General features: G+C 40.8%; 1 protein-coding gene across 4 annotated transcripts; it reads left to right on the plus strand.

Annotated features, from left to right (window-relative positions):
- Positions 1–6: 6 nt before the first annotated feature.
- Positions 7–25,325, plus strand: LOC108046949 (nascent polypeptide-associated complex subunit alpha, muscle-specific form). Of its 4 annotated transcripts, none has more exons than XM_017126931.2 (4): positions 7–457; positions 19,676–19,932; positions 20,238–20,540; positions 20,820–25,325. In XM_017126931.2, exons 2-4 carry the CDS (start codon positions 19,875–19,877, stop codon positions 24,287–24,289), a joined length of 3,831 nt encoding a protein of 1,276 aa, XP_016982420.1. In that variant the 5' UTR covers positions 7–457; positions 19,676–19,874; the 3' UTR covers positions 24,290–25,325. The 4 variants fall into 4 exon arrangements, with proteins under 4 accessions (XP_016982420.1, XP_016982424.1, XP_016982421.1 ...); XM_017126935.2 differs by lacking the exon at positions 7–457 and adding an exon at positions 13,509–13,599; XM_017126932.2 differs by lacking the exon at positions 7–457 and adding an exon at positions 14,260–14,377.

The following is a 25,325-nucleotide window of genomic DNA, read 5'->3' on the forward strand; positions in this document are numbered from 1 at the left end:
TGAGCGCTTCAGTCGAGAAACGAGTTTCATGCCGAACGGACGCTTGCGCTGCGTCGATTTCTCGCGGTAGGAAAACTGGGGAAAGAATTCGCCAACTTTTGTTTATTTACATACGTTACATGGCTTTTTAATTGGCTACGCGCGAGAGTGTACGAAGTGTTCGAGTGTGTGCAAAATAATTTGCTTTATTTTTTACATTTTTTTTTTACGTTCACAAGTGCCTACCGAAAAAAAAAGATATAACCAAAAAAATAAAAATAGAAGAAAGATAGAAAAAGAGAGTGTGTGAGAGTGTGTTAACCTGAGTACAGGCATTATGGACCGATGCATGTGAACTGACAGGAAATAGAGCGCTATTAAGCCAACAGCACATCACATCACATCACACATCAAAAGGCAGTTAGAACCATGGAAAGACGCGGCCCAAACAGATTTGCTAATTGAGGTCGTTGTCTAGGTAAGTTGTCAGTTTCTTCTGGTTTCCGTTTTGCAGCAGCTCTGAAAAATTCACTTACGACCACTGCAACACTAGCAGAAATAATACCACCAACTAACAACGATCTCCGATCGGCAGATAAAGCTCAAAAACGGTAAATTATGCCGGTGTGCTGGGGGCAAAAAACTCTCCTGGGCTGCAAAATTCACACGTTGCACAGTGGGGCAAAGGATGTTGATTATTAAGGTACAAGGAACAGATATATGTTTCAAAATTTGTCCACCTTAGGAAGAGTGTACTTTATGCTATACTTTTCTTTCTTTTCTTAAAAAGTTCACACGTTCCACTGTTAAATTTCCTGTTAATGATACGTGCTTCTTACAGCTGAGCTCTAGATATATATAAAGATGTCTATTCGATCAGTCGTCTCCGTTAGTTTCTCCGACCGCTTGCGATTCTAGTTTTATTCTGTTTCGATAATTCATGAAAAGTATTGCTTTCTTTCCTTATAACATTTAATAGTAGAACACAACTAAACTATGAAAAAGCTAAATATTCCAAAAAACTAATTATTAAAATGTTGTGAAACTAAAAACACATTCTCATTGATTTGATTATGTTTTATAGTCAAAAAAGTATAATGTTTTGTTAAGATCGAACCCACAGCATGTGGTTTCACCTGTATATACTTTTCTTTTGTGGCTGGGAAATTGCCCCATCTTTAAGTGCTGTGGCCCCAGGGTGCCCTGCAAAAGCGGAAAATCAAAATGACAGATAGTCGGACTTCGTCAGAAGAAAAAGCGACTGAGTCAGCAGTGAAAGCAGCGGATCGGATTGGATTGGGTTGGATTGGATCGAAAGCTCGTTCGATCTCGAATCCACTTCCTCGTTGCCGAACCTTGGAGATCTGAAGATCTGCGGGGTGAGAACTAGAATGCCATGCCATCGTAGGCCCGGCTCTGATAATATAATTATCCAAACGAGCAGGCGGCCACATAACTGAGCGGCAATCAATGGTTTATGGCCATAATGATGCTGGCGCGATCGGCGATGAAAACCACAGCGGAAACGGCATTATCGCGGCTTTCAACTATCGATCAAAAAATCAGGCAGCTATGTAAGGTCGAAGCACGGCGGCTAAATGCATATTAAGTAATTTCCAGCAAGTGAGAAACTAAAAAAAACGAGATAAAACGTAAATAGATACTTGTACGGCTCTATTTAGCGCATGTTTCCTTTTGGAAAACATTCGCAGCATGTTTTTATGTTTTTTTTTATTTGGTTCCGCTAAGGCAAATGGCAAGTGCAAAAATTTGTTGCGAAAATTGATTAACATCAAACTGGTTAGGCGATGGAGATAGAGATGGATACGTTTTGAGCACCCTCCTCTGACCATAAACTCGCAAATTTATGAAATTGCTGGTCAAAAGTTTTTAATTGAATCTCACGTAAAAAGTAAAAAACATAAAAAAAGTAAAACTGGGAAAAAATCAAATAAAAAGCAACGCAAACAAAAACGCGGCGACAAAGACAACAAACGCTGATGATGATGATTGGGACATGAAGCTCGGAACTGCTGAATTTTTTGTTTTTTTTTTCTTTCGTATTTGTATATTTGTTGTATTTCTTTTTTTAATTTTTAATGTACACATACATAGGGGGTTTATTATTTGGCAACTTTTGCCCAAGACTTTTCACTGAGAAACCGAACTCGGCGATCAACTGATAAACTGGTTTCACAGTTTATTGAATTTTATACAACATTTGCATCGCTCCAGCCGCCGAACAATAAACAATTTCAATGAGAAAACAAAAAGATGGTCTCTCGTTGAGTTTGCCCAAGGTATTTGACCCACCAGAGTGAGGCAGTAAAATCAGTAGTAGAATTGTTCTCATTCGCTTTCAGATTCATATTCTGATTCTGATTCTGATTCTCACCGCCACGCAATAAGCAATAAGCTCGGGGACACAGCACAAAACCCCTCCCAAAAAAGCGAAAAAGTGTCAGCAGCAGCTGCCTCGCAAGGGGCTTAAATACCCAGCGAGATGTTGAATGCGAACAAAAGATAATCAAATAACGTCTGGGGTTACCATTCACTCAAGGAATCTGCGCCGTATTGCCCTTCCGATTCAGATCACTCGCTTTGGCCCCCCTCCCCCTCCCCCTCCAAAAAATCCCCCGTTGGGCGCCATTTCTTTATCCCACTTTTTGTACCTGTCACTCTGCCGCGCGCTCCTCTCACTTTCGTTCGATTTTGGGCAACCCGCGTGATGAAGGGCCTTTCTAAATCTTTAATGGCCAGTCGCCGTCGATGATCCCCTTTTACCTTTGATACTGGGAATTCTGTGTAATGCGTTGTGTACACAAAACTGCTCATGCTGCGGAACAGATGCGGGAAAGATAATATGACTGAAGGTTTGATCGTTATCCGACTAGGATTTTTACTTTTTATTGGAGTTTACGAGGTAAATAAGTTGTCATTAAGAACTATTAGGAGTTTTATCATCATAGGTTCTTTAATCGAATATATTTTTATAATAGATAATACAACAACATTGGAAAAAGATAAGAAATAATTTTAGACATATTAAATAAATGTAAAATATAAAATGAATATTAAATGTACATAAAATGTAGGAAAATTAAAGATAAATAAGTACAACAATTCACTTCTATTTTTTAAGTGTACAATCCGAGTAATTTGAAAATTGAAACTAATTTATTGAAATGTTATGTACACAAAAATAAGGTATCAAGGTATAAAAGAGTTCCTAGCTTTCGTAACTCCCCGACTTCAACCTCATCTGGTGTCTTTGGATCAGGCGTTTGCCCAAAGACTTCCTCTATGATCTATGGCTATCATGTAATGCCTCTGTCAGGGGGTACTTGAACTTCCATTCTCCATTCTCCGTTCTCGATTCTCCATTCTCCAACTGACGCTCCGCTGGCGACGCTCGCCGAACAATGGAGTTCTTGTTGCTGCTGGATTTCTACTATTTTTGTTCTACAGCCCCACCATATCCCGCTCCCTTTGCATTGTCTATGTAATCCATGGGGCACAGAGCCCATACATAGTAATTAGAATCATGCACGAGCATACCTTTGGCTGCCTGTATCTGTAACTATGTATCTATGTATCTAGTGTTCAGAGTTCGCTGACTGTGACTTTAACCGTTGGCGTCTGCGCCTCAGTCGTTAATTTAGGCTCCGGTAATTATGAGCGACAGAAGCGGATCATTTCCCCCGAAAGCAAATCGAGTCGAAGAATTTGATTCGGGATTGGAGATAGCCAACTCTGCTGTTCTATGCTATTAATCACTGGAGTCGGTCAGTTGAAAATTCAATTTCGTGGCCACAAAAGTCGACAAATTAACGTCTTTTTAATTGCTCGTGCTGTTGCTGTTGGTGTTGCTTTTGCCTGTGCCTTTTGCTTTTGCCACGACAAAACATTCAACAAACAAAAACAACAGCAAGACCAACAATGGCCAATTGTCATGTGAAGTCGTTGAACTCAAGAGCCCCCAACAACCAGCGTTTATTTTCCCCCCTTTTTCCGACCGAGCTTGATGTGTTTTTATTTTTTATTTTTTTTTTGTGGTTTATCTGTCTTGGTGTTAAGAGCCGGGGACATCACAGTTATACAACAGATCAGCTGCTGATCCATCATTTTACCCCTCCAGTAAATTGTGAAACAAAAGCTGCAGTTTGCCATTGGTAAAACAAAACCAACCGAAATAAATGTACAAAAAGAGCAGCATTTGACTGGGCATGACCTTGACAAGGGCAGCCGCTCAGTAAACGTGTTTGCTCTCTAAGCAAACCGGTATGCTCCCATCATCCCCTTCACTTCCCCCCTGCGAAGCGCTGATATTTTAGACTTTGGTGACGCTTCAAAGATTTTCCAAAGCTAAAATTGTCACACGAAAAAAATGGGCGAGCAAACAGGCAGAATTTTTACCACGTGCCAAAGGGGGAAAATTCAAGCAAGAGCAAAAAGCAGACTTGCAACAAAGCAGACTTGCAACAAACCATCCAAGCAAAGCTGAACAGATGGGATGGAATTAAACACTCTCAAATAGGCAGGCAAGCATGAATTAACCAATAAACAAACATTTATTTGAAGGAAATAATGGACTTTTAATCAAGCTTCTTTGCCTAAACATCATAAATTTTAGCTTTGGGAGCCTAAATACAATTTAAAATCTTGCTTTGCAAATAACAAAATTTTCCTTTGCCAATAACAAGTTATTTTTTCTATCACGAGTCAATTTTAGTGGCCATCTTAATGACTAAGCTATATAATTTTATGTGAGCCTTAAGGTTAGAAAACGTCAGCTTACTATATTGAATAATCATTAAGAGATATTTAACAAAAATAAAGATCAGGAGCAAACTTGCTCAAATAAATTAGATTACATTCACTTTGATTAGTAAAACAGATACATTTTTACAGCTCTAAATTCCTCACAGCTCTTAAACAGTGCAATAAATTGGCCAAATAAATGAAACTGATTGCAGGGTACAACACTCAATAGCACTAGACCTAAGGAATTCAGTGCTATTGGTTTGCCCACAGCTGTGTGCATATGTGCTTGTCTAACAATTGCAGTTGATTTCTTGCCGCTTCTCGTTTTTCCTTTTCCTTTTCAATTGCAATTCGACTCAATTGTGCCGAGTACGAAAGCGTGAAAAACTCGACGGATCCAACCAGTAATAATGGGAGTTGACCGGCCACTGACCACTGGATTGTATTGGCTTTTATTGGATCCATTGGACGACGTTTTGGAAAAGGCAGTGTTGAAATTAGCCCGAAATTGGGTTTTTATTTGAACTTGAAATGAGCGGTGGCAATATGTCTTACAGGTCGGGGGCCTCCAAATCACCGAACCATGATTTCTTTCGCCAGGCGGGACTTGCATAATTTTATATTTTTACCTTTCTGCCTTTGTTTACTTTGATTTGTGTTATTACTTAATTGCTTTGAACCTGAAAACAGCTGACGAAAATAAAACAATAAACTCTAATTTATAGCGCGTCTTTATGCAAATCTTCGAGGGCATTTACATATAATTTTGTGTAAATTCTGGTTTTCGTGGCGATTTTTTTTCGTTTTGTTTAGCTGAAAATGCAAAACACGCGCTGTTCACAAAAAAATTAGACAAAAAACGCGTCCAGCTCCAGTTGACTTCATTGTCACCAAAAAAAAAAAAAGCATGTTGACATTGAAAATGGTCAAAAAGAAAAAGGCGCAAAAAAGGAAAGAAAGAGGAGAAGCCCAGAAAGCCGGAGAGTTGAAATGCGATCGCATTGGGGCAAGTGGGTCAGCATGAAATCCATGAATGTTGGGCAAGGGCCGAAGACACCCGAGAAGACTGAGAAGAAGACTGCGGAGAAGAGTGAGGAGAAGACTGAGGAGAAGACTGGGGAGAAGACTGAGGAGAAGACTGAGGAGAAGACTGAGGAGAAGACTGGGGAGAAGACTGCGGAGTAGGCGGAAGAGAAGACTGGAGACGGGGGCGGAGAAAGGGCAGCGGGCGGGAAGACGTGCGTGAAATACGCCCCAAATGCACAAAACAGATAATGCCATATATTGTATAATCATAGCAAATATCGGTACGTGATTTGGCTGTGTTATTTTATATATACTAGTAGGGGAGGTATTCGAACAACTTAGGTAATACCCAAAAATAAAAGGTTCTGTTGTTGATATTGCCTTGTTTTTAAGAACTTACTTTATGGCATACTGATTAGCAGGGCTTTTATAACTCAAAAGCATTAAACCTGAAAATAATATGAATTAATTAATGTATTATTTATCTGCAATGAACAACTCAACCCATTAAAAAAATTAAAGGCGTTGATCAATATCTTTTAAATATATGAAACGGGTTCCCAATATAGGTTTTAAAAAAACACTCTGGTCAGTTGCACCTTCTCTCTGCTGTATGCAACTTAGCTATCTATTTTTGTGGTATATAGCCCACCACAACCAATTCCCATATAACAACATTGCCCCTGAGAAATCCTCCCACAATCGAGTGCACATTTCGCCATCGGGGCATTCGCACATAATACCGATAGCAGAAAGCCCCGATCGATTGAAATCCCATTGGGTTTAGCTAATGTCCCATGTTCGATGCCTGAGGACGTGCCTCACATGAGCGAGAGACGCTCCCAAAACACACATTTCGATCATTGTATAATCTTGGATACGGAGACTCCAAGACTTGGACACTCGGCGATATCTTGAGCCGGGAGCTACGTGACATGACTGAGGCATCGGCGGGTCTAATCTTTTATATAAGTGCTGCCTGGAATTCCATTAGCCGAACTCCGAAAAATAGCGAAAAAAACTGAAAAACGAACCAGAGCTCAAATCAAGCGGCGCTTGCGTGTTGCAAGTTGCAAGTTGCCGGTTGCAAGTGCTTCCTGCTCGGAGGAGGCATGCAACACGCATCCAGTCGGGAGCGGAGTGATCAGTGATCGGGGGGCCTTGGCCAACTTGTTTGGCCAGTATGCGAATCTGAAGAAAGAGACTTGTTGTCGATACTTTACACTTGGGGAAAAACCATTCAATTATAAAAATATCTGATCTGATCTTTCATCAAATGTATTTGAAATAGTTTTTTAAGACTTTAGGTTCTTCATTCAAGAACAAAAGTTCTAAAATCAATACTAATCTGGAATTGAGATCAATTTGTATTTAGTGTTTTTCATGATTTTGAAATTTATTTTCTCTGTGTAGGTTTGTTTTTTGGGGCAGAAAGTAAAACCCGCCACTTGCCACAGCTGTTTTTGGCCAGGTCTCTGCTTTTTTTCGGCCAGGTCCGAAAGTCTGAGTGCCTTGGGTGCAGGTGACATACTTTTCTCAGCGGCCTGTCCTAAAATAATTTTACTTTTTCTTAGCCACCAACTGGTTGGCTAACTACTTTCTCTGCCCTGATGGTGAATTTCTTGGCTGGTTTCTTGACTGGATTTCTTGGTGGTGGAATTTCTTGGCGGATTTCTTGCTTGGATTTCTATGGGGTCCATTTCAAGGTCAGAGACAGTCGTGCCCGTAGTTTCCCACCATCTAAAAGCTGTGACTTGCATTCGCAATGAATCTTAATGCCAGCCAGATGATGGCCATTATCCGCGATGCAAATATATGGCTGACAGTTTTCGAGTCTCGAATCGAATCCGTTTCCAAGTCCGGGCAATGACATTCGTCTGGGTTTGTTCCCCCCTCGTTTTTATATGCCTTGTATCGCATTATGTGTACTTTGGCTTTTTGTTTAGCGGAATCAGAGTCCGAATCGCCACTCCATTCCAGGCGGTGTGATCTCATCCATTTCTCGGCTGGTCATCCGGCTTCTGGAGCGGATCGCCAGGGTAATTGGATCCTCCTCCCCGGAAAGGGTGCTCTGAAATCGACCCGAAAGGGGTTACCAGGTGCTCACGGCTCGGAACTGGTCATGGATCTTAGCAGAAAGCAGATGTCATAGATCTTATACAAAATGGTTTTGCAGAAAAGTCTCAAAAAACTGAACTTTTAGGGCCATAAGTTTTCTTACAGACATCCGATTTTAAAGTGGCATACTTCAAAATGATTGTTGCTCAATACTCTAAAAATCTGTGTTTCCACTTTTGTATTTATTTTTGGGTCGATTTTTAATCATTTTAAGCAATGTAGTTACATTTCCAAATTTTCGAAAAATGGGTTTGCAGAAAAGTTACCTAAAACCTGCACTTCTAAGCCCATATCTTTTCTTACAGACATCCGATTTCAAAGTGGCATACCTTAAAATGATCGTGGTTTGATTCCCTAAAAATCTGTGTTTTCACTTTCAAATTTTTTTTTTACGATTTTTCGTCATTTTTAACAATGTAACCTTTCCAAATTTTCAAAAAATGGGTCTGCAGAAAAGTGTCCAAATACTGCACTTCTAAGCTTCTAACTTTTCTTACAGACATCCTATTTCTAAGGGGCATATTTTAAAATGATTGTGGCTCAATTCCCTAAAAATCTGAGTTTTTACTTTACTTTTTTTTTTTTCGTCGATTTTTCGTCATTTTCAATGATGTCACCCCTTTATAAATTGTCAAAAAATGCGCTTGCAGAAAAGTGACCTAAAACCTGCACTTCTAAGGCCATAACTTTTCTTACAGACATCCGATTTCAAAGTGGTATACCTCTAAAAGCTCGTGGTTTAATTCACCATAAAAATCTGCATTCAAAACTTTGTTTGTATTTTTGGGTCGATATTTCGTGTATGATTATAAAGTTTCAGACATCAGATTTTGTTGTGGTATATCTGTAAAAGCTTGTAATTTAACTACATAAATTTAAAATGATAAATATCTTTGGAAAAGTATCGGGAATTCTACCCACCTTAAGCCTTTGAGATCCACTTAAATGCAACATGAATGCACAATTTGAGCTAGTTCCGTTTCACGACGCTTTTTATTAGCCTAGCATTTTTCTCATATTTGGCCAGGCCGTGTTCACCCACTAATTGGTGGTGCGGCGGTGGCACCTGGCCACCTAGTTACCCATTCAGCTGTCCAATTTCATTGATAAACATTTGCCCATTTGCCCCACCCTCCCACACACACACACACATATTTGTGTGCCCCTTTGGAAGAGAGAAAAAGAGAAATATCTTGAGCCAAGGTGAGCCACATTTGGTCGATTCGGTTTCGATTGGTTCAATGCACCCCACCCAGTGGTGCAGTGGTGCACTCAGTGGTGCAGACACTCCACTTCTCCACTTCATTCGGCGCCTGTCCATGTCCACCAATCCATGATCAATCGGTGCAAATGGCCAAAACGAAGTTAGCCACATTTTTGCCCCGGCTGCCGAACAGATGCAGATACTTGCACTTACGGATATACAGATTCGAAATACAGATTCGAGATACAGATACGTGGATGGCATGGGCGGCAATTGTTCAGTTCAAGTGGCAACCGGTTGGATGCGACGCGCAATTAAAAAGCGCTACCAGCCAAGGCACTCTAACTACAGTTGAATATCTTTAAAAGAAACTAATCATTTCGAATTTAAAAAAATCCACATAATCTTAAAGATTATTTAAGATACGATATTAAGAGTAGTCTTAAGATATATCAATAGCCTAGTAAATACGTCTTGTGTATATGTACTGAAATGCAGTTGAGATAATAAAAGTCCTGTATCTTGCATCTAAAAACAAGGGTATTTATTTATATAAAAATATATATTTTTGCTTAGAGGTTCCACTGTAAAACTAACTATAATAAGGTGAGTCGAGCTCATCTCTGTGTGGGACTGGATTGGATTGGAATGGTTCGCTTAGATTGTGGATTGTGGATGGGTTTGGAGACCGTAGAATGGAGATGGCAGATTTCAGACTGCAGATGGGTTTGGGCCGCGCACTTGTCGACGATTTCCTGTCATTAGTTTGGCTGCATGTCAAGGTTGTTCGGCAAGGCAAGCCCAGCAGCAACATACACGTAGCAAATGTGGCAGCAACATGCTGCATCCGATGGATGCAATTGTATCTGGCTGGCACAATGCAATTAAGGCAGTGCGTTAAACGTCTTTCAAATGAAATGCAAGCCAGTTATTACCCAAGTAAGAAAGCCGCTTTAACCAGAGAAAGAGAAGCAAAAGTTGCTAGTCGCAAGCAGTTGTTGCTGTTGATATTGCTGTTGCTTTTGCTGTTGCTGTTGCAGCTGCATTTCATTTCGCTTCACTTTCTTCCAGGCAGCAGTTTTCCAGCTCGTTTGGCCAGTGGGCGGGGTTGGGTTGGGGATTTTGAAAAACCGGCATCTCTGTTTGCAATGTGGAAAATGCACTCTAACAAATTATTATGAGCAGCACTTGGCTCGCAATTGGTTGTGGATGTGTGTTGCTGTTGTGCATGTTGCTGCTGTTGCTGCTGCTGCCACTGCTGCTGTTGTGGTTGCAACACTCAAACACCCAAAAAGTAATCATAAAAAAAACCCGATCTTGACAGGTTGGTTGGCTGGCTATGCACCGTTGCCGTTTATTGGGCGGCATTTTCAGTGCTCCGAAGTTCCGAAAAAAAAACAAAACCCATAGAAACACTTGCAGGTGGTCAGATCCACAAAAAGGTAGCCATTTAATGAGGTATTTACATTGGAAGAAATTGCAGTTGAATTCAATGTTTTTTAATGGCAAATGGTATGGTAGAAAAATAATATAAATAAAGTAATATTCATTGTCAGCTCAGAAGAGAAATACATTTTCGATTTGAAGTCCCTAATACCACCTACTTATCGCAGAATTATCTCAGAAACCATTATATCATGCTCATATTTCTACAGACCCTAGCAAAAGTCCACTTAAATCAAAGTCGAGTAAAATCTTCGCACACAGCTGTGCTGGCAAAAGTTCAAAGCTATAAATATTTCATAGATTAAACTATATAGACGAGAAGTATGACGGGGGAACTGCGATAGTAGATAATAGTCACTACATGCATTTGTAATACAAGATGGTTCAACATGTGTAAGTGGATATCTCCTGTCGCACTCCATTCGCCAACATGTGTGTACGCAAATGGCTGTCGCAGATTGAGCCACATTGAATTGTCCGGACGGCTGACTGCACTTGCGAACGCAATTGAGACCGTAATTGAATCAGCTGCTCGGATCTCGGATCTCGAATCGAAATCATCGCAAACGCATGCAACTGTCAGTTGGGTTAAAACTCTAAAAAGATCGAGTGCTCTGGGGGGCTCCAGTCTGCAGTACTGCAGTTGACCCCATTCTGCAAACTAATGACTGACGTCAGAGTTGGAGTGCAAGTCAGTACACAGAAAGAAATGTACTTCAAAGTGATATGGTATGATTTTATACGATTGATCATAATTTTGATGATTGTATCTATCACTTTGAGCCATATACCAGCAAAACAAATTACATTTTAATTTTTAAAAATGTTTTTACTAATTAAATTTTTAAGGATAGGGCAAATATCATTTTGCTTCAGAGGAGAATGTGTTCTCTTTTAATTTTGTACACAAATTGAGACACCAAAAATGTAGAAAGGGGTACGCCATCCAAAAATAAGAAATTCTTTGTCAAACAAACAATTTTAAAATTTTCAATATTTTTATCACAACAATATATAAGTTCCTTAGGTTTTCTTCCTGTGCAATATAGCCATAAAGCCACTAGGGCGCTGACAGTTGCCTCTGGCATTGATTGAAGTCTAATTAAAGCGAGACATGCAAAAAAAAAAAAAAAAACTGAGGAAAAGGGCCACGGCTAACGGGGCTTGTTGTGGCCCCGGTATGTAGATCAACTCTTTTCTTACCTATGCTATGCATTTTTCTTTCACTCCCCTCCCCCCACCTGTAAAACAAAGACAGCGAAAAGGAGGGTTACTTTTTCCTAGGCGTGCCGCAAAATATTTATGAAAGATTTGCCTCGAAGAAATCTTTCGAACCGAAGTGATCCGAACCTCCAGCAGCCAAAGATCATAACTATTATTACGCTGATCATATGGTTCCATTGTCGAATTTGCCATCGCAAAACTTGTTTACGGCTTGTTCTCTGTGTTCTTCTTGCCGCTTTTCGGAATGAGTTTGTGCCACTTTTCGCAACAACTACGAAAAAATGAGGCAAAACAAAAAGAGAAGAAGAAAAAAACAGCACAAGAATTCCCCAATCGGGGTCACCACCAAGTACCAGAGAGGAGGTCTTTGTCTGGTGGCTGGAGAAATGCTTCAATGATATGTGCTTGCTATTGCTACACATATCGAGATATATTTGGTACACGAGTGATAGCAATGCCCCCGTCTGCAAAGAAACCTTCGCGACGACCGAAGACACGACTGTGTTAAGGTTGAGGTTATCACAGACCCCAAAACGTGCCCAAACAACTACAAATAAATACTGAGATATAGCTACAAGTACAAGTACAAGTACAAGTACACAGCGAGTGCCAGATGGTATAATTTGTTGGTTAGTTAGTTTGGCGTTCCAATGTTTCGGTGGCGCCCTCGAATATATGTACTTCGCACATAATCATATCAGCCGAAAAAGTTTACTAAGCCAGCCAAAAATTTATTGGAATTCTTTGCGTTCATTTTGGTGGGTTTTTCCGATAATACAGAACCAATAATATGCGAGTCAAACAGGCCTTAAGTGATCAAGATACGGTCGGTCTGGCAAGGAAGTGATGATAGATGCATGCGATATCAGGAGGGGCCTCACAATAATCGAAGCCCAACAATCGCCAAAGTCCCAAATAACCCCTTGAGCGGGTTTTACTACCCAAACAAATCGATGGTTTGCAGTTAAATTCCTAGACAATAACTGGTGATTTGAGAAACATATATATTTCTGTAGTTTTGCACAGCGTTTTTACAGGGTTTAAAACCAATTGAGGTTTTTGATAATCTCAAAAATGTTACTCGGTTCTCAATATTTAGATGAAAACACATATATTTGTATGAATACTTTTTATTAAATGGTGATATTAGGAAGACCTTGTTAAGCTGCTATAACGGAAGTTTGAAGAAATACTTTCTTTAGCATTTGGTTAAAGTAAAATGTTGAAGTTTTAGCCACCCTCTTTCGTTTAAACGATCTAACAATCAACTTACTTCGATATTTTGAGATGTTTGACTTTGATAAAATGTGTTGCACATAATTAGAAGTCGAAGCGAAGAAGGTGGCACACACCCTATAGCTTTAGTCTCTTGGAATGTCCATTTATGGTGGTTCACCCATGATGTCATTAGAGTGCTGGTGTGCGTGTGCGTTTAGGTGAGGCTTCCTTCCTATTTTTGTTGTCTTTGATTTCTTGACGATGGGTCGAAAATGGTCACGCATTTAGACGCCGCCACTCCTGCGAGTGAAAAGCGTTGGCGGTTTTCTTCTGTTTATTTTATTTTTAGAGCAAGGAGCGCCACCATACCATTATACCACTTAAAATCTAAAAGAAGGTGGTCGGACTCCCACGGCAAATAGTTAACTGCGATTGAAGGTCGTCAATCAGAACGCGAGACTTGCGCAATTCTGCCGGCGCTGCAGTTGGCGCAGCTCATCATCAGCTGACTTATGCAACGCATTTAGCTGGAAGTTTTAGTTCAGTTGGCCCAAGTGCGGCGACAAGTGAAGATACAGATACACCGTGCAACAGATACCAGATACCAGAGTGAAATACAAGTACAGTCAAACTTCTATTCCAAGAACTTCTGAGTTTTACAGACCTCTGCGTTCCGGTTTTTCATTTCGAACATTTAATGCTAACTAATTCTTTTCTAATCCCTACAAAAGAGAGATGTGTTTATCCTTTAAGCGTGTTTCTAAGCGTTTTTAAAATATGGCATTGAAAAATATGTTTCTATATATTTGACACATTACAAAATTTGACTAAATTTCAAAACGATTTTGAAAACTCAACATTGGCAAATTAAATTTCTGTGACATCAAAGGATTCTAAGATACTTTTAAAGTAAACGTATCCTCTTTCCAATTAGAAACTTTCTGTAAGAAAATTTCCAATCAGAATATGTTAAAAATTAAAAAAATTATTTATCAATTAGAAATCTGAAAAAAAAACATTCGGCATGCACTTTTTGTTTTCCCTTGGCGTTGGAGTTGCTGTTGCTATCATTTGGCATGGTCTGATAAGATAAATTAGCAGCTCCAATTGGTATAGCTAGACGGTGAGAGAGCGAGAACCTGTGCCTCTATTATTAGAGAGTTACCGTTGCTTTATTATTGCCACTATTAGTGTGGCTATTGGTGTATGTGTTGGTGCTTATGGTTCTGTATGTGTGCGTGTGCTTTTGTGTTCTATGCATAATTTGCGCGTTTTTTGTTTTCAGTTTTGTTAACGTCGTCGTCGGCACCGCCTCGCAAAAGTTGCTCCTCTCTTCTTCCAGAAAGAGAGAGAGAAAGCCAAACCAAAAAAAATACAACAATAACATCGCTAGCCGCAGTTAGTACGCAATTTTTTGTTGTTTTTCAAGTTTACCTTAATAGCTAAATTCTAGTGTGCGTGTATTAATTTATTTCTGTTTATGACAACGTGCAATTTGTCGAACAACAAACACTGCATTTAATTGCAGCAAGTGACGAGCAAAAGAAAGCTACAAATAGAATGCTAAATGTGAAGTGCGGGGAATGGTTCATCACGTAGATCGGGATCCTAACCCATCCGTTAATATTAATATATACCTCATACATATATATGTACAGGTGGAAAATAGAAGTAGTAGTCTAATTAAACTTCCATCTAGGAAAGTTTCAGGAATGAACTTCCAATAAGAAATTTAGAGGTATTTAGAAGCAGAGACCGTTAGAGACAGGCAATTGAGGAAATAAATAGTTTGACTAACTTATAATTATCTTTCTAATAAACAATTTCTGAAGTGACATTAATCTTTCATTAATCTCGACAACAACAAAAGAAAACAGCAGATATGGCTCCCAATTCATGTTTTTAATCATTTAACATTGACCCACTACTATTATTTTGAGCACAGCTGTAATCGTTTGCCACAAACGAAACAGTAGTTACAGATACAGTTTTTATATTGTTACCTGTATAAATTTAACGGATAACTTGCTATTAGCCATGCGTCGGGCGATTTGTTTTCAATTAGCCAAGGAAGTTGTGTTCTTTTTTTTGCCGCGGGGAAAAAGAGCAAGAACGTGGCTCAAAATGCGGAAAATAGTCGGCATATCGATTTTTACTACCTCACTTCTTTGCGGTTCCGTCTGCCTCATTCATATTTATACTTATTCTAACCCGTTGCCTTCTACGGACTCCAATCCATTACCATTTCTTTTTTGTTATCTTCTTTTGGATATATTATGCCATCGATTCGTTTTATTTGGTTTATGGTTTTTTGTTGATTGATTCTTTTGCTATGCTCCCTAATTTCTTCACTTTTAAGCTTAGAAAAAGAGAAAGAACAGGTCAAAAAACTAGAACTTTGAAAAATACTTCTGAATAATTTGAATATCAAAAAAAAGTAATATTATGTTTATTACGTATACAAAATTATTAGGAATTCACATTTTTGTAGGTGCTTGTTGATCTATTTATCTATTATTCTGTCTTTCGTTACCTCTTTGAGTTGTTTTATAACTGTTTTCTAAGAGATAAACCCCATATATTTTCGCAACTCTATTAATGAGTACAACCAACCTCCATATCTCCTGTATATGCATATTTATCGTTTGAATGGACTTATATGGTTTCTAAAAAAAAACTACGCACGTCACTTCCGAAGACTTTGAAGGGTGCAAAGTACCACATTGGATCCCCCAATCGAATGTCGAACGTACAGGTGCCATCTTCTGAGCCATTAGAGCCATAGCAGGGGTACGTGATAACTGGCATTCATATGGGGGCACATACCACCTACATATGGTATATGTCTGTCGCATATACTGGTGAACCGGAGTATCGGACATTGCAGAGCGAAGCGGCCTAATCAAGTGGCTCAAATTGCCGCACAAATTGAAATAGATAATGGCCCGCAAGTGACAGCGGCGACATAACGACGACGACTACGACTTAGCATATTCGGGATTAGTCATGCGTATCACTCGCCTGATAACTCACAGCAAACCAAACAGAAACAAAAAAGAACAGATAAAGTGGTCGCAAAACAGGCAAAACGGTGACTCGAGAATGTCATTCCACAGGTGTTTCTGGCTATATCGACTTACCAGTCCAAGGAAAATTAGCATAGCCGACTAGTTAGATGGGTGATGATTTTCGAGAAACAATGATGAGCACCACCAATAAAAAATTCCCTCACGTCGGTTATCCACCATGATATCATCGTCTATCTTTGGCGCAACCTCAAGTCGAATCACTGAATGCAATGCCGAACTTCAATGTCAGTGTCATCCATTGAACAACGAATACGAAACATCTATATATTTAAGTCCATGATGGAGCGATCCCCCGACATTCCGGCATTCCCAATAATCATATCCGAAGCCACAGAGCTGTGCCATTAATCATCTTCTATTTGCACTTCTGATTCGCCTTATTTAAACATGGAGCGGTACTTGAGCCCCCCCAAAATAATGCCTCCATTTATTTAGGCACATGTGTAACGGTAGAAAGTTGCCAATTTTAAGTGTACACATAACGGTGATACTTCTCCAAATGACTGAAGACATTAGCCGTGAAATTAGCATTCGATTATGGGAGTCTTAGTTTTTGCCTGGGTTATCTAACCCCCCGTTTGTAGAACGATAAAGATCCAAATGGGGAGGGCTTTTATGGGTTCTATTCAGAACTTAAGCTAAGATTCACTTGATTTATTCCGATCCATAAATATATAATTGGTGGTAGCTTTTAATAGTTATAATAAAATCTTTGGCATAAAACTAACTAGTAAGATAAGTCATAATTAAATAATGATGTGGTTTTAAGTGTGTTTAGAACTCTAAAGATTTATAGTGGTTTTTGGTATTAAAATAAGTTTGTGGTTTTTGCGCAGGAAAATATATTAGGTAGGTCAACAACCTTTGCTAACTCAATAAACTTCAAATATGTATTATTGGAAATCGAGTGAGAAATAATTATAATATATACATATTATAATATATTGCACAATCATTTGTTTTTAAAAGTTATTCTAATAGAATGATTAATTTACATAAAACCTTTCCCTTGAGATTCACAATTTCAAAGCCAAAGATATAGCTAACTCGTGAGGCCTCAATGTTGCTGATCAATCAAGTTCACAAAACGATAAGTGGTGATCTGATTTCGCCAAGTTTTAAAGACCTTGTTTCGGAACGATCGATTTGATAAACGTCGGAATGGGAATCGCTCTGAATCGTTCGTACTTCACGTTGTATGGAATATCACTCGTTGTTTGTCTGTTAACTGGGCTACTCGTGTGAGAAGTGAAAATCGATAGAGGGTTACTTAACCATCTCCAGTTCAAAACACACAGACCCACAACACACGGTGCCAAAGCAAATAGTTCAATTACGTCTGATTGTTCAGCTGCATTTAGTAGCAGTTGGCTCTGATTCATCGTTATTCAAGTACTGAACGGCAATATATATAGATAATCGAGGGCTTATACATGGCTATCAATTTGAGCGCACTTATAAAGATATTTCCATAAGAAACGTATATATCCCAACAATATAATGGCGATAGGCAAAGTATAAAGTTCATAGACCATCCGAGAGCAATTTAATTTTTATTTCAATTAGCCGGTTCACAAAGGCCCCCAAACACTTAACGCTATTAGCCAAGCTCATTATTTTTTGGCAACACCGCACAACCACACACATGCCATGTTTATGGAACGTGATGATTTAAGGCGAAAACCAAAATAAAAAACTTTTTCATCGTCGCCTCTTGATAGCTGAGGAATTTTGACTTACTCATGTTTATTTCAAGGGGAACTTTAGTGACTGACTATAAAAGCCTTTGGGGCAAAACAAAAACAACGCCGTATTGATAACCCAAAACAGGTTAGAAGAGTTTGCTAAACCGACTGGGAAATACCCATGGGATAGACATATGGGATCAATGGAAACATAACGACTGTTTTAATGAATGATTAACAGGCGATATGAACATTGCCTATTTTATCTGGGAGAAATGGCAGACACTCAATCGAAATAACATGTATTATTTAGGGTACTCTTATTTCTCAAAGATCTCAAAAACCCATGGGACATTGATCGATGTGACGACTTCATATTGAGTTTTATATCTAATTAGGCTGCCTAATAGTTGGGCTAATTAGTCGGGGCTGCTCATTAAAAAGTAAACACAAATCGATTCGCCACAGGCAATCACGAATAAACATACAGTTCGGTTCATCGGCGTAAGTCAATTGTGGTTTAGCGGATATACTGCCTCAAATTAAAGACTTAACTAAAATCTTATTTGTAAGCTAATAAAACACAATAAGTAAATATGTATATAACACGTAGATTTGAAAACTTTTTAATACAAGTGTGTATATACAACCATCAAGTTGAACGAGTTTTATTCTGAATTCAATTATCGCCATTTAGTGTCATTAAGTCTTTCCTATTTGTCGTTCAAAAGGTTATTTACTGAATTGATTTATAAATTAAGGGAAACCATGCACTTCCTGTGGGAATTACTTGCGATTAACCTTACTGATTTGTAATGCGCTGTACGCCTAATTAAACTGTATATACGTACGGATACAGCAAAAATAATGATTAATTGCAGTTCATTTAACAATTTTATATTTTTGTAATGTTTTTTGTGAGTTTTTATTAAGCTCTGCTATTGGTAAACGTTTGCTGAAAACAATTTGAAACTTTATCAACACGAAATATTCAATGCATTAAATAATAAGTTTAATTAATAAAACTATAAGTTTAAGGGAATATTTTATATTTAATAGAACGACTTTTAAATAATGTTTCATGATGATTTTTAATAGAAAATGTTCATCTAATGCAGTTAAAATATTATTTAGTTAAATATCAATTGTTTGTGAGGATGTTTGTGTATTTTTTTGCTGTGTACAAACAATAGAACAAGTTGGTGCTGCAACAATTGCCCGTAATTTGCATGGTCGTACACTCACACCGCTGCACCACCTAACTATGTCATTAGAATTTACTACTGAGTAAACAGAGACACGCCCCCTGCCATCCACCGCCCCCTTTTTTCCTATCTTGCATATATGTAAAGATGTACGTGTGTGGAAGTCGCCTTCGCGATTTGCATTGTGTGCAAATGAATCGCACGCGACAAAAAACGCCCGCAAGTCGCGCGCTTCCCATTGCCGCCGCCGATTTCGATTTTCTTGGGCTTATCGCTTGCTACTTCGTTGGTATTTGTGTGTAGGTGTGAGCCATTAAACAACCTGGCCGACAATTAAGCACTAAGCCAGGCGCAAAAGGCAAATAGCAACGGAAAATACAAAATTAATTAAAAAAGCAAATACGTAACCAACTTAATCCATCAAGTCGACTTTGAAACATACTTTAGAAATCGAAATTACCGTATTTTTTGGGGCAACCAACATAGCTCTTTTCTTTGGGAGATGGTATTATGGATGTGAACCCGACAAGAGGAAAGAATCGTATGTGTGTATGGAGGCAATGATAAAGAGCCAAAAGGAATGCCCACCACCACCATCAGCTATCACCCCCCCTCCATCATCCTTATCGACCTGAAAACTGAAAGCTGATAAGACGGAGCGTCTTTTGTAATCGTGCCGCTTTTAACTCACTTTCATACCTTTTTTTCCACTTGCAGATTTCGCAGCGCACAAATCACACGCCATTTTCTAGCATGCTCTAGGAATATTACGAAACCCATCCGAAAATTTAAGGCGAACGCAAAACTGCACAAGTTGAGACACGTTTGAAACGGAAACGGAAGTTGGTGCAGGAGGAAGGAGCGGAGAACGAGTGAGAGAGAGAGAAGAAAACATTTCGGAAGCCACGCCCACAACATGAGCAACATGAAGGGCGGCTTCTCCACACTGAATCGCTGGTTTGGCCGCAAAAAAGGTAAGCAATCAAAAGGTCAAAACAAAACATACAACTTTCTCAGCAATAAATTTAATTGGACCCCACTAAAAGTACCCAACCTTTCTAATAAATGTTTAATTATGCTTTTCTATTATCTATTTTATCTTTTATTATTAACAACCTGTAATCAATTCTTCCTGAATGAGCATTTGCGGTTAAAATATTTCAATAGTAAATAATAAACTTCATATTTCGGATACCTATTGTTTTTTAAGACACTAGGCTTTACTTCATTAAACTCCCTTATTCCAACTATTAAATCAATCTCCCTTTCTATCTCCCAGACAAATCCGGCACTGGCAGCTCCTCGATGGGCAAGCTGTCCAAGTCGTCGACTCAGCTGCATCATCTGTCCACGGACACGGACATCAACGAGACTAGTCAGCTGGAGTACAATCGGATAACACCAGTGCCGGCGGCCACCAGCAATGCGCCCTTCGAGCAGACCTTCCGCATCACCGTCCTGCTGCCCAAGGATCAGCTTTTTGTGGCCCGATTGGGAGCCAGGGTTCCCCTGAGCAAGCTCCTTTCGCTTGTCTGCGACAACAAGCAACTGGATGCGGAGAAGTACGAGTTTCGGAGTCCAGGTAAAGGGGCCAAAGAAAAGCTAGAAAAGGTTTTCACTTTCGATTTGAGTTTGGAAATGTCATTTCACAACGCTTATCCTTGTCCGTAACAAAACCTTGTTGATCTGCTTGTCCGGCTAAGAGAACTGTCCGCTGCAGAGAGCTTTGCGTAGTATCTTGGCTTTGAGAGCTCTAAGAAAACTAAACTTGAGACTATAATATCTGAGAAAGTGAACTCCAGAGAAGCGTTTCTTCTTTAAAAAGGGTGCTCCTATTAACCAGTTTTCCTCTACATTTCAGTGGATGCTAGTCAGGTGTACAGCTGCGAATCGACGATCGGAGCAGTTGGCCTTTCGGAGATCCGCTTGTGCCACAAGTCGGAGTCCTACGACAACTTCAATCCGGATGTGATGCACAAATTTCAACGCACCGGAGTCGCTCGGGATTCGTTGAGCAGCAGCTCGGACTTCAGTAGCAGCCGGCACTCGAAGGTTACGGCCAAAACGCCAAGTCCTTACAGTTCCAGCAACTCACTGAACTCGATGGACTCCACGGGGATGAACTACACCCGTACCCCGGTGGTGGTGCCTCCGGCAAAGATATTGGCACCACCGCCGCGCAAAAAGCGAACGGCTCCGAGGCCACCAAGCCAGATTTGTATTCCGGAGCAGTCGGTTCCGGATATTCCGGCAGCTAACTTGAAAAGCGAGCCCGCCTATGCGGTGATTGTCAAGCGCCCTCAGCTCTGCATGTCCACGCCAAATCTCTCCGGTCCTCCGGAGGTGGACTGCAATGGCAATAGCTCAAAGTCTCCGGATGATGACTCCGTTGATGGTCATTATGCCACGTTGGATCTGAAGCCTCCGGTTGCAGGCGGTCCGGAACCCACGCCCCGGAAACGATTGCTGCAAATTAAAAAGAAAACAGCACCGGCTCCACCGCCAGATTTCCAAAGTGGTGGTGATAATGTATCACTGGCTTCGCTTCCGGAACCGGTAACACCAACTCCGAATGTACCGCAACCAGCTCCCAGGATTACAACACCTCTGCCCATTGCTCCGGCCACCAATCCTCCACTGCCCCAAATCAATGGGAATGTGAATGGAAATGGAAATGGATCACCACCAACCAACGGAAATGTGTCCAAAGTGCTTCTAAATAGAACTCCCACCCCGGAACCCCGATCTTTGGGCAGTGCCACCGAGGATGATGACAACGACACGGCTTCGAAGCAAGCGGATTCGGGCATTGGAGAGCCAGCACCATCGCCCTCGGCCTCGCCAGAACCAGAGGCGGAGAAATCGCAACAAGAATCGAGTTCGGAGGACGACGAGGCCATCAAGGTGTACAATTTCAAGCTGTGCCAAACCTCCAAGAAGGGTGAGCCCATAGCCACCAGCTTGGCGGAATTGGCAGTGCTGACAGCCCAGGAAATCGATGAGGAGGAGGAGGAGAAGCTCCAAATGCAGCAGCAGGTGACCAGGACCAATGGCATTCTGGCCACCCCCAGTAGCGAGACCTCACTCTCCTCGTGGAATTACTCGGTGCCCATATCTCCACCGCCAGACTTTTCCGATCAGCAAATGCAAACACGCAATGCGGCCTCGCTGAGTTCTGGCTCGCCACTGGACGAGATTGTGGATGAACTGGCCACTATAATCCACCAACAGCGCCTGGATACGTTGATAAAGAAGCAGCCCGATCCTCGACTGGCTGAAATTGAGGCGGCAAAACCGAATCGCTTGGCCAATTTCAGCATTGCCACGGCCAAAAGTACGACAAGAATTGGTCGAGCCGACTCCTTTCAGGCTGGAGGATCTGGTGGAGAGGCGGAGGTAACCTCATCCGGAGGAGGAACTCTGAGTCTTCGCAGCTCTTCCCATGTCTCCCTAAACAAACTGGAGCAGAATGGCAACGGCTTGGGTCAGAGGCGCTCCTCCAGTGAGTTGAGCATTGGTGAATCGCCTTCATTGCAAAGCCTGGAAGTAATCAAGACCATCTTGAACTCGAGAAAGAACAGCCTGGCTGAAAGTGGAGGCAGTGCATCATCGCCTGTTACAGAGCAACCAAAGATCATTAAGGAGCTGGAGAACTTGACCAAAGAGAAGCCATCATCAGTGACTGATGCTAAGGCCATCAGTCCTTCTCCCAATAGCATTCCGAAGCAGTCGCCCACTCCTGTCCAAAAACAGTCTCCCACTCCTGTCCAGAAACAGTCGCCTCCAACAGTTGAAAAACCATTATCTGCCATTCAAAAAGTTGAGCAGGAACCTTCTTCTATTCAAAAACAGTCACCTCCTTCCCCTGTCCTGAAGCAATCACCTACTCCAAAACAGAAACAGCAGCCTTCTCCAGTTGAGAAGTCATCATTACCTCCAGTGGTGACAACTGTCCAGGAGCAGGTGACTCTCGTGGTTCAGAAGGAGCCAGCCGTCCAGAAACAATCACCGCCGGTGGCCAAGAAGATGACACCTCTTCCAACTCCAAAGCCATCGCCTCCGTCTGTTATCAAGGTACCGGAACCATCGCCGCCTCCAGTTCAAAAACTTTTGATTCAGCCTACTGTTCAACCGATCAAAGAAGAAACCTCCGTCTCGACGAGCTCCCGAAACACCATAACACCTCCGAATTCCCCAGCCACACCAGTCAGTCCTGTAAACCTGAGGAACCCCGAGAACAGAAAGGTGGAAACCCAGACAAGTCAGCAGATTGAATCCGCTCCGAGCTCCAAGCCTCTGCCACCCACATATCGCTATTCCGGGCCACCCAGCATCAACTTTGCCACCTGGAGCGAACGACCCAAGTCCACTGTGGCCATCAAGAACGAAGGAGACTACATCTTTGGCGGGGCAGGAAAGTCCCAAAAGGTGACCTCACCACCGCCTGCCAAGCTGACCATCGAAGTAGCCTCACCCATTTTGAGGATGGGCATTCCCCAGAGGAAGGAATACCACGTCCCCATTACGGTTAAGCCGCTAAAGGATGTGAGTCAGGAGAACCAGCAGCAGGATAAGCCGGAGGTTCCGGTTGCGGTGGAAAAAGAGCAGCAGATCCAGGAGGAAACATTTTCGGTTCAAGTGAAGCTTAAGACGCCAGCCAAACCTCTTGAGAAGCCACAAGTTCAGACCCAGAATACAATCCAAAACCAATCCTCTACGCTGCCGCGTCCAGCCAAAAGCAATCGATTTACTCTACCCGCTGGCAATAGCAATCACCAGGTGGCCTCCAGCTTGGCCAGTAACTCCTTGCCACGGCCGGTTTCTAGTTTGGAGAGAAATAGACCAGTGGAGGCCAATCCTGCTCCTGCTCCCTTTGGACAGAATACCCTGCGCCGCACGGGATTCAAGGAGCGAATGTTGGCCAGAGAGCAGCAGGAACAGGAGCAGGCCTTGAGGATAAGGGTGTCCGTTAATGGGACCACTTCTTCTCCTCCTCCTCCCCCAGCGGCCACGCCCACATCCCCGCCAGAAAGCAAGCCAGCACCGCCAGCAAAGAATGTGAATGTGGTTTTGAAGTCCACCAAAGTGGAGCTGAAGCTCCAGGAGCCGGAAATTAATGGTAGGCCGGTGAGCCTACAGGTCAAACTGAAGCCCACATCACAGCCGGTGGCCACGCCCTCACCACCGCCACCGCCTGCGCCCCAAATGGTTCCGGCCCTGAAACCCGTGAAAACCAACGGGACACGCAGTGGCCTCATAACGCCGGATCCACGTTCCCAACTACTGGATGCGATACGGAATTTCAAACGCGAGGAGCTCAACCGATCCTGAGTATCGAAAATATTACACTAGCAAAAACCCAGGCACAAAATCACAAATGCAGCGCACAAGTTATATATTTTTTAAAACGTTAACAGTAAATTTTGTGTTGAGTTTGTAAATAATTTCGAAAAAAAGCCAAGATATAGTAGAACTTTTTTTTCACCCTATCCCCGCGCTTTTAAAGCGCCTAATACCCCCATTTTTTTTAACTAATCTTAGTTTTTTTGTTATGAACTATGTAGTTTTTTAAAAATTTGTTTTAGTCATAGGTCACAAGAGAAACCCAAAAAAAAAGCAAGATAATAAAAAACGAAAAGCGAAAAATTAATATATATATATATACACATGTACGTTATTATGCCTATATAATATTTCGTATGTCATAGTGAATTATAGTAACCAATTTTCTAACCAATGGGACTGGTCTACTTAACCAAGAAAACAGTGGCCCTGAATGACGACTGAAATCTTCTAAAGGAAAAGCGAGAAAAATAGAAGATGGAAATTTAATCTATTGAACAGTAAAACTAAAGATTAAAGATTAAAACATAAATCCTAGTAGAAGCCCCGTATTTAATTAGGAATCAGCCAATAAAATCTATGCAACAAGAGCGAAGGATAAAACGTGAAGAAATATAGAAATAATAGATGTGCTTAGAATTGAGTAAAGGAAAATTAAAACAATGTGTTATGTGCACTAGATTTTGAATTTCAGCTTACAATTAATTAGGAATATTAATGAAGAACAGTATATCAAAAGCAATGGCACATGAATTACTATAAAATCATAGAAATAATCAAATATTGCAGGGGCTTGATAAAGAATAATGTGAATTCTGTCTACGAATTTAGGAATCTTCTTATTAAACATTTATATTATCGTGTCAAACAAACAAAAAACAAATTGTAGCGAAAGCAAGCAAACCCAAAACCGAGAGTTAATAATGCTAATAAATTATTTTAAAGCAACTGCAGTTTATGCATTTAGCGCTCATGTATATATATGGCATTGTATTAAACTGAATAAAATAAAATACACAATTAA

The sequence above is a fragment of the Drosophila rhopaloa genome, unplaced genomic scaffold, assembly GCF_018152115.1.
Source record: "Drosophila rhopaloa isolate 14029-0021.01 unplaced genomic scaffold, ASM1815211v1 contig_3, whole genome shotgun sequence".
NCBI classification, from domain to species: domain Eukaryota; kingdom Metazoa; phylum Arthropoda; class Insecta; order Diptera; family Drosophilidae; genus Drosophila; species Drosophila rhopaloa.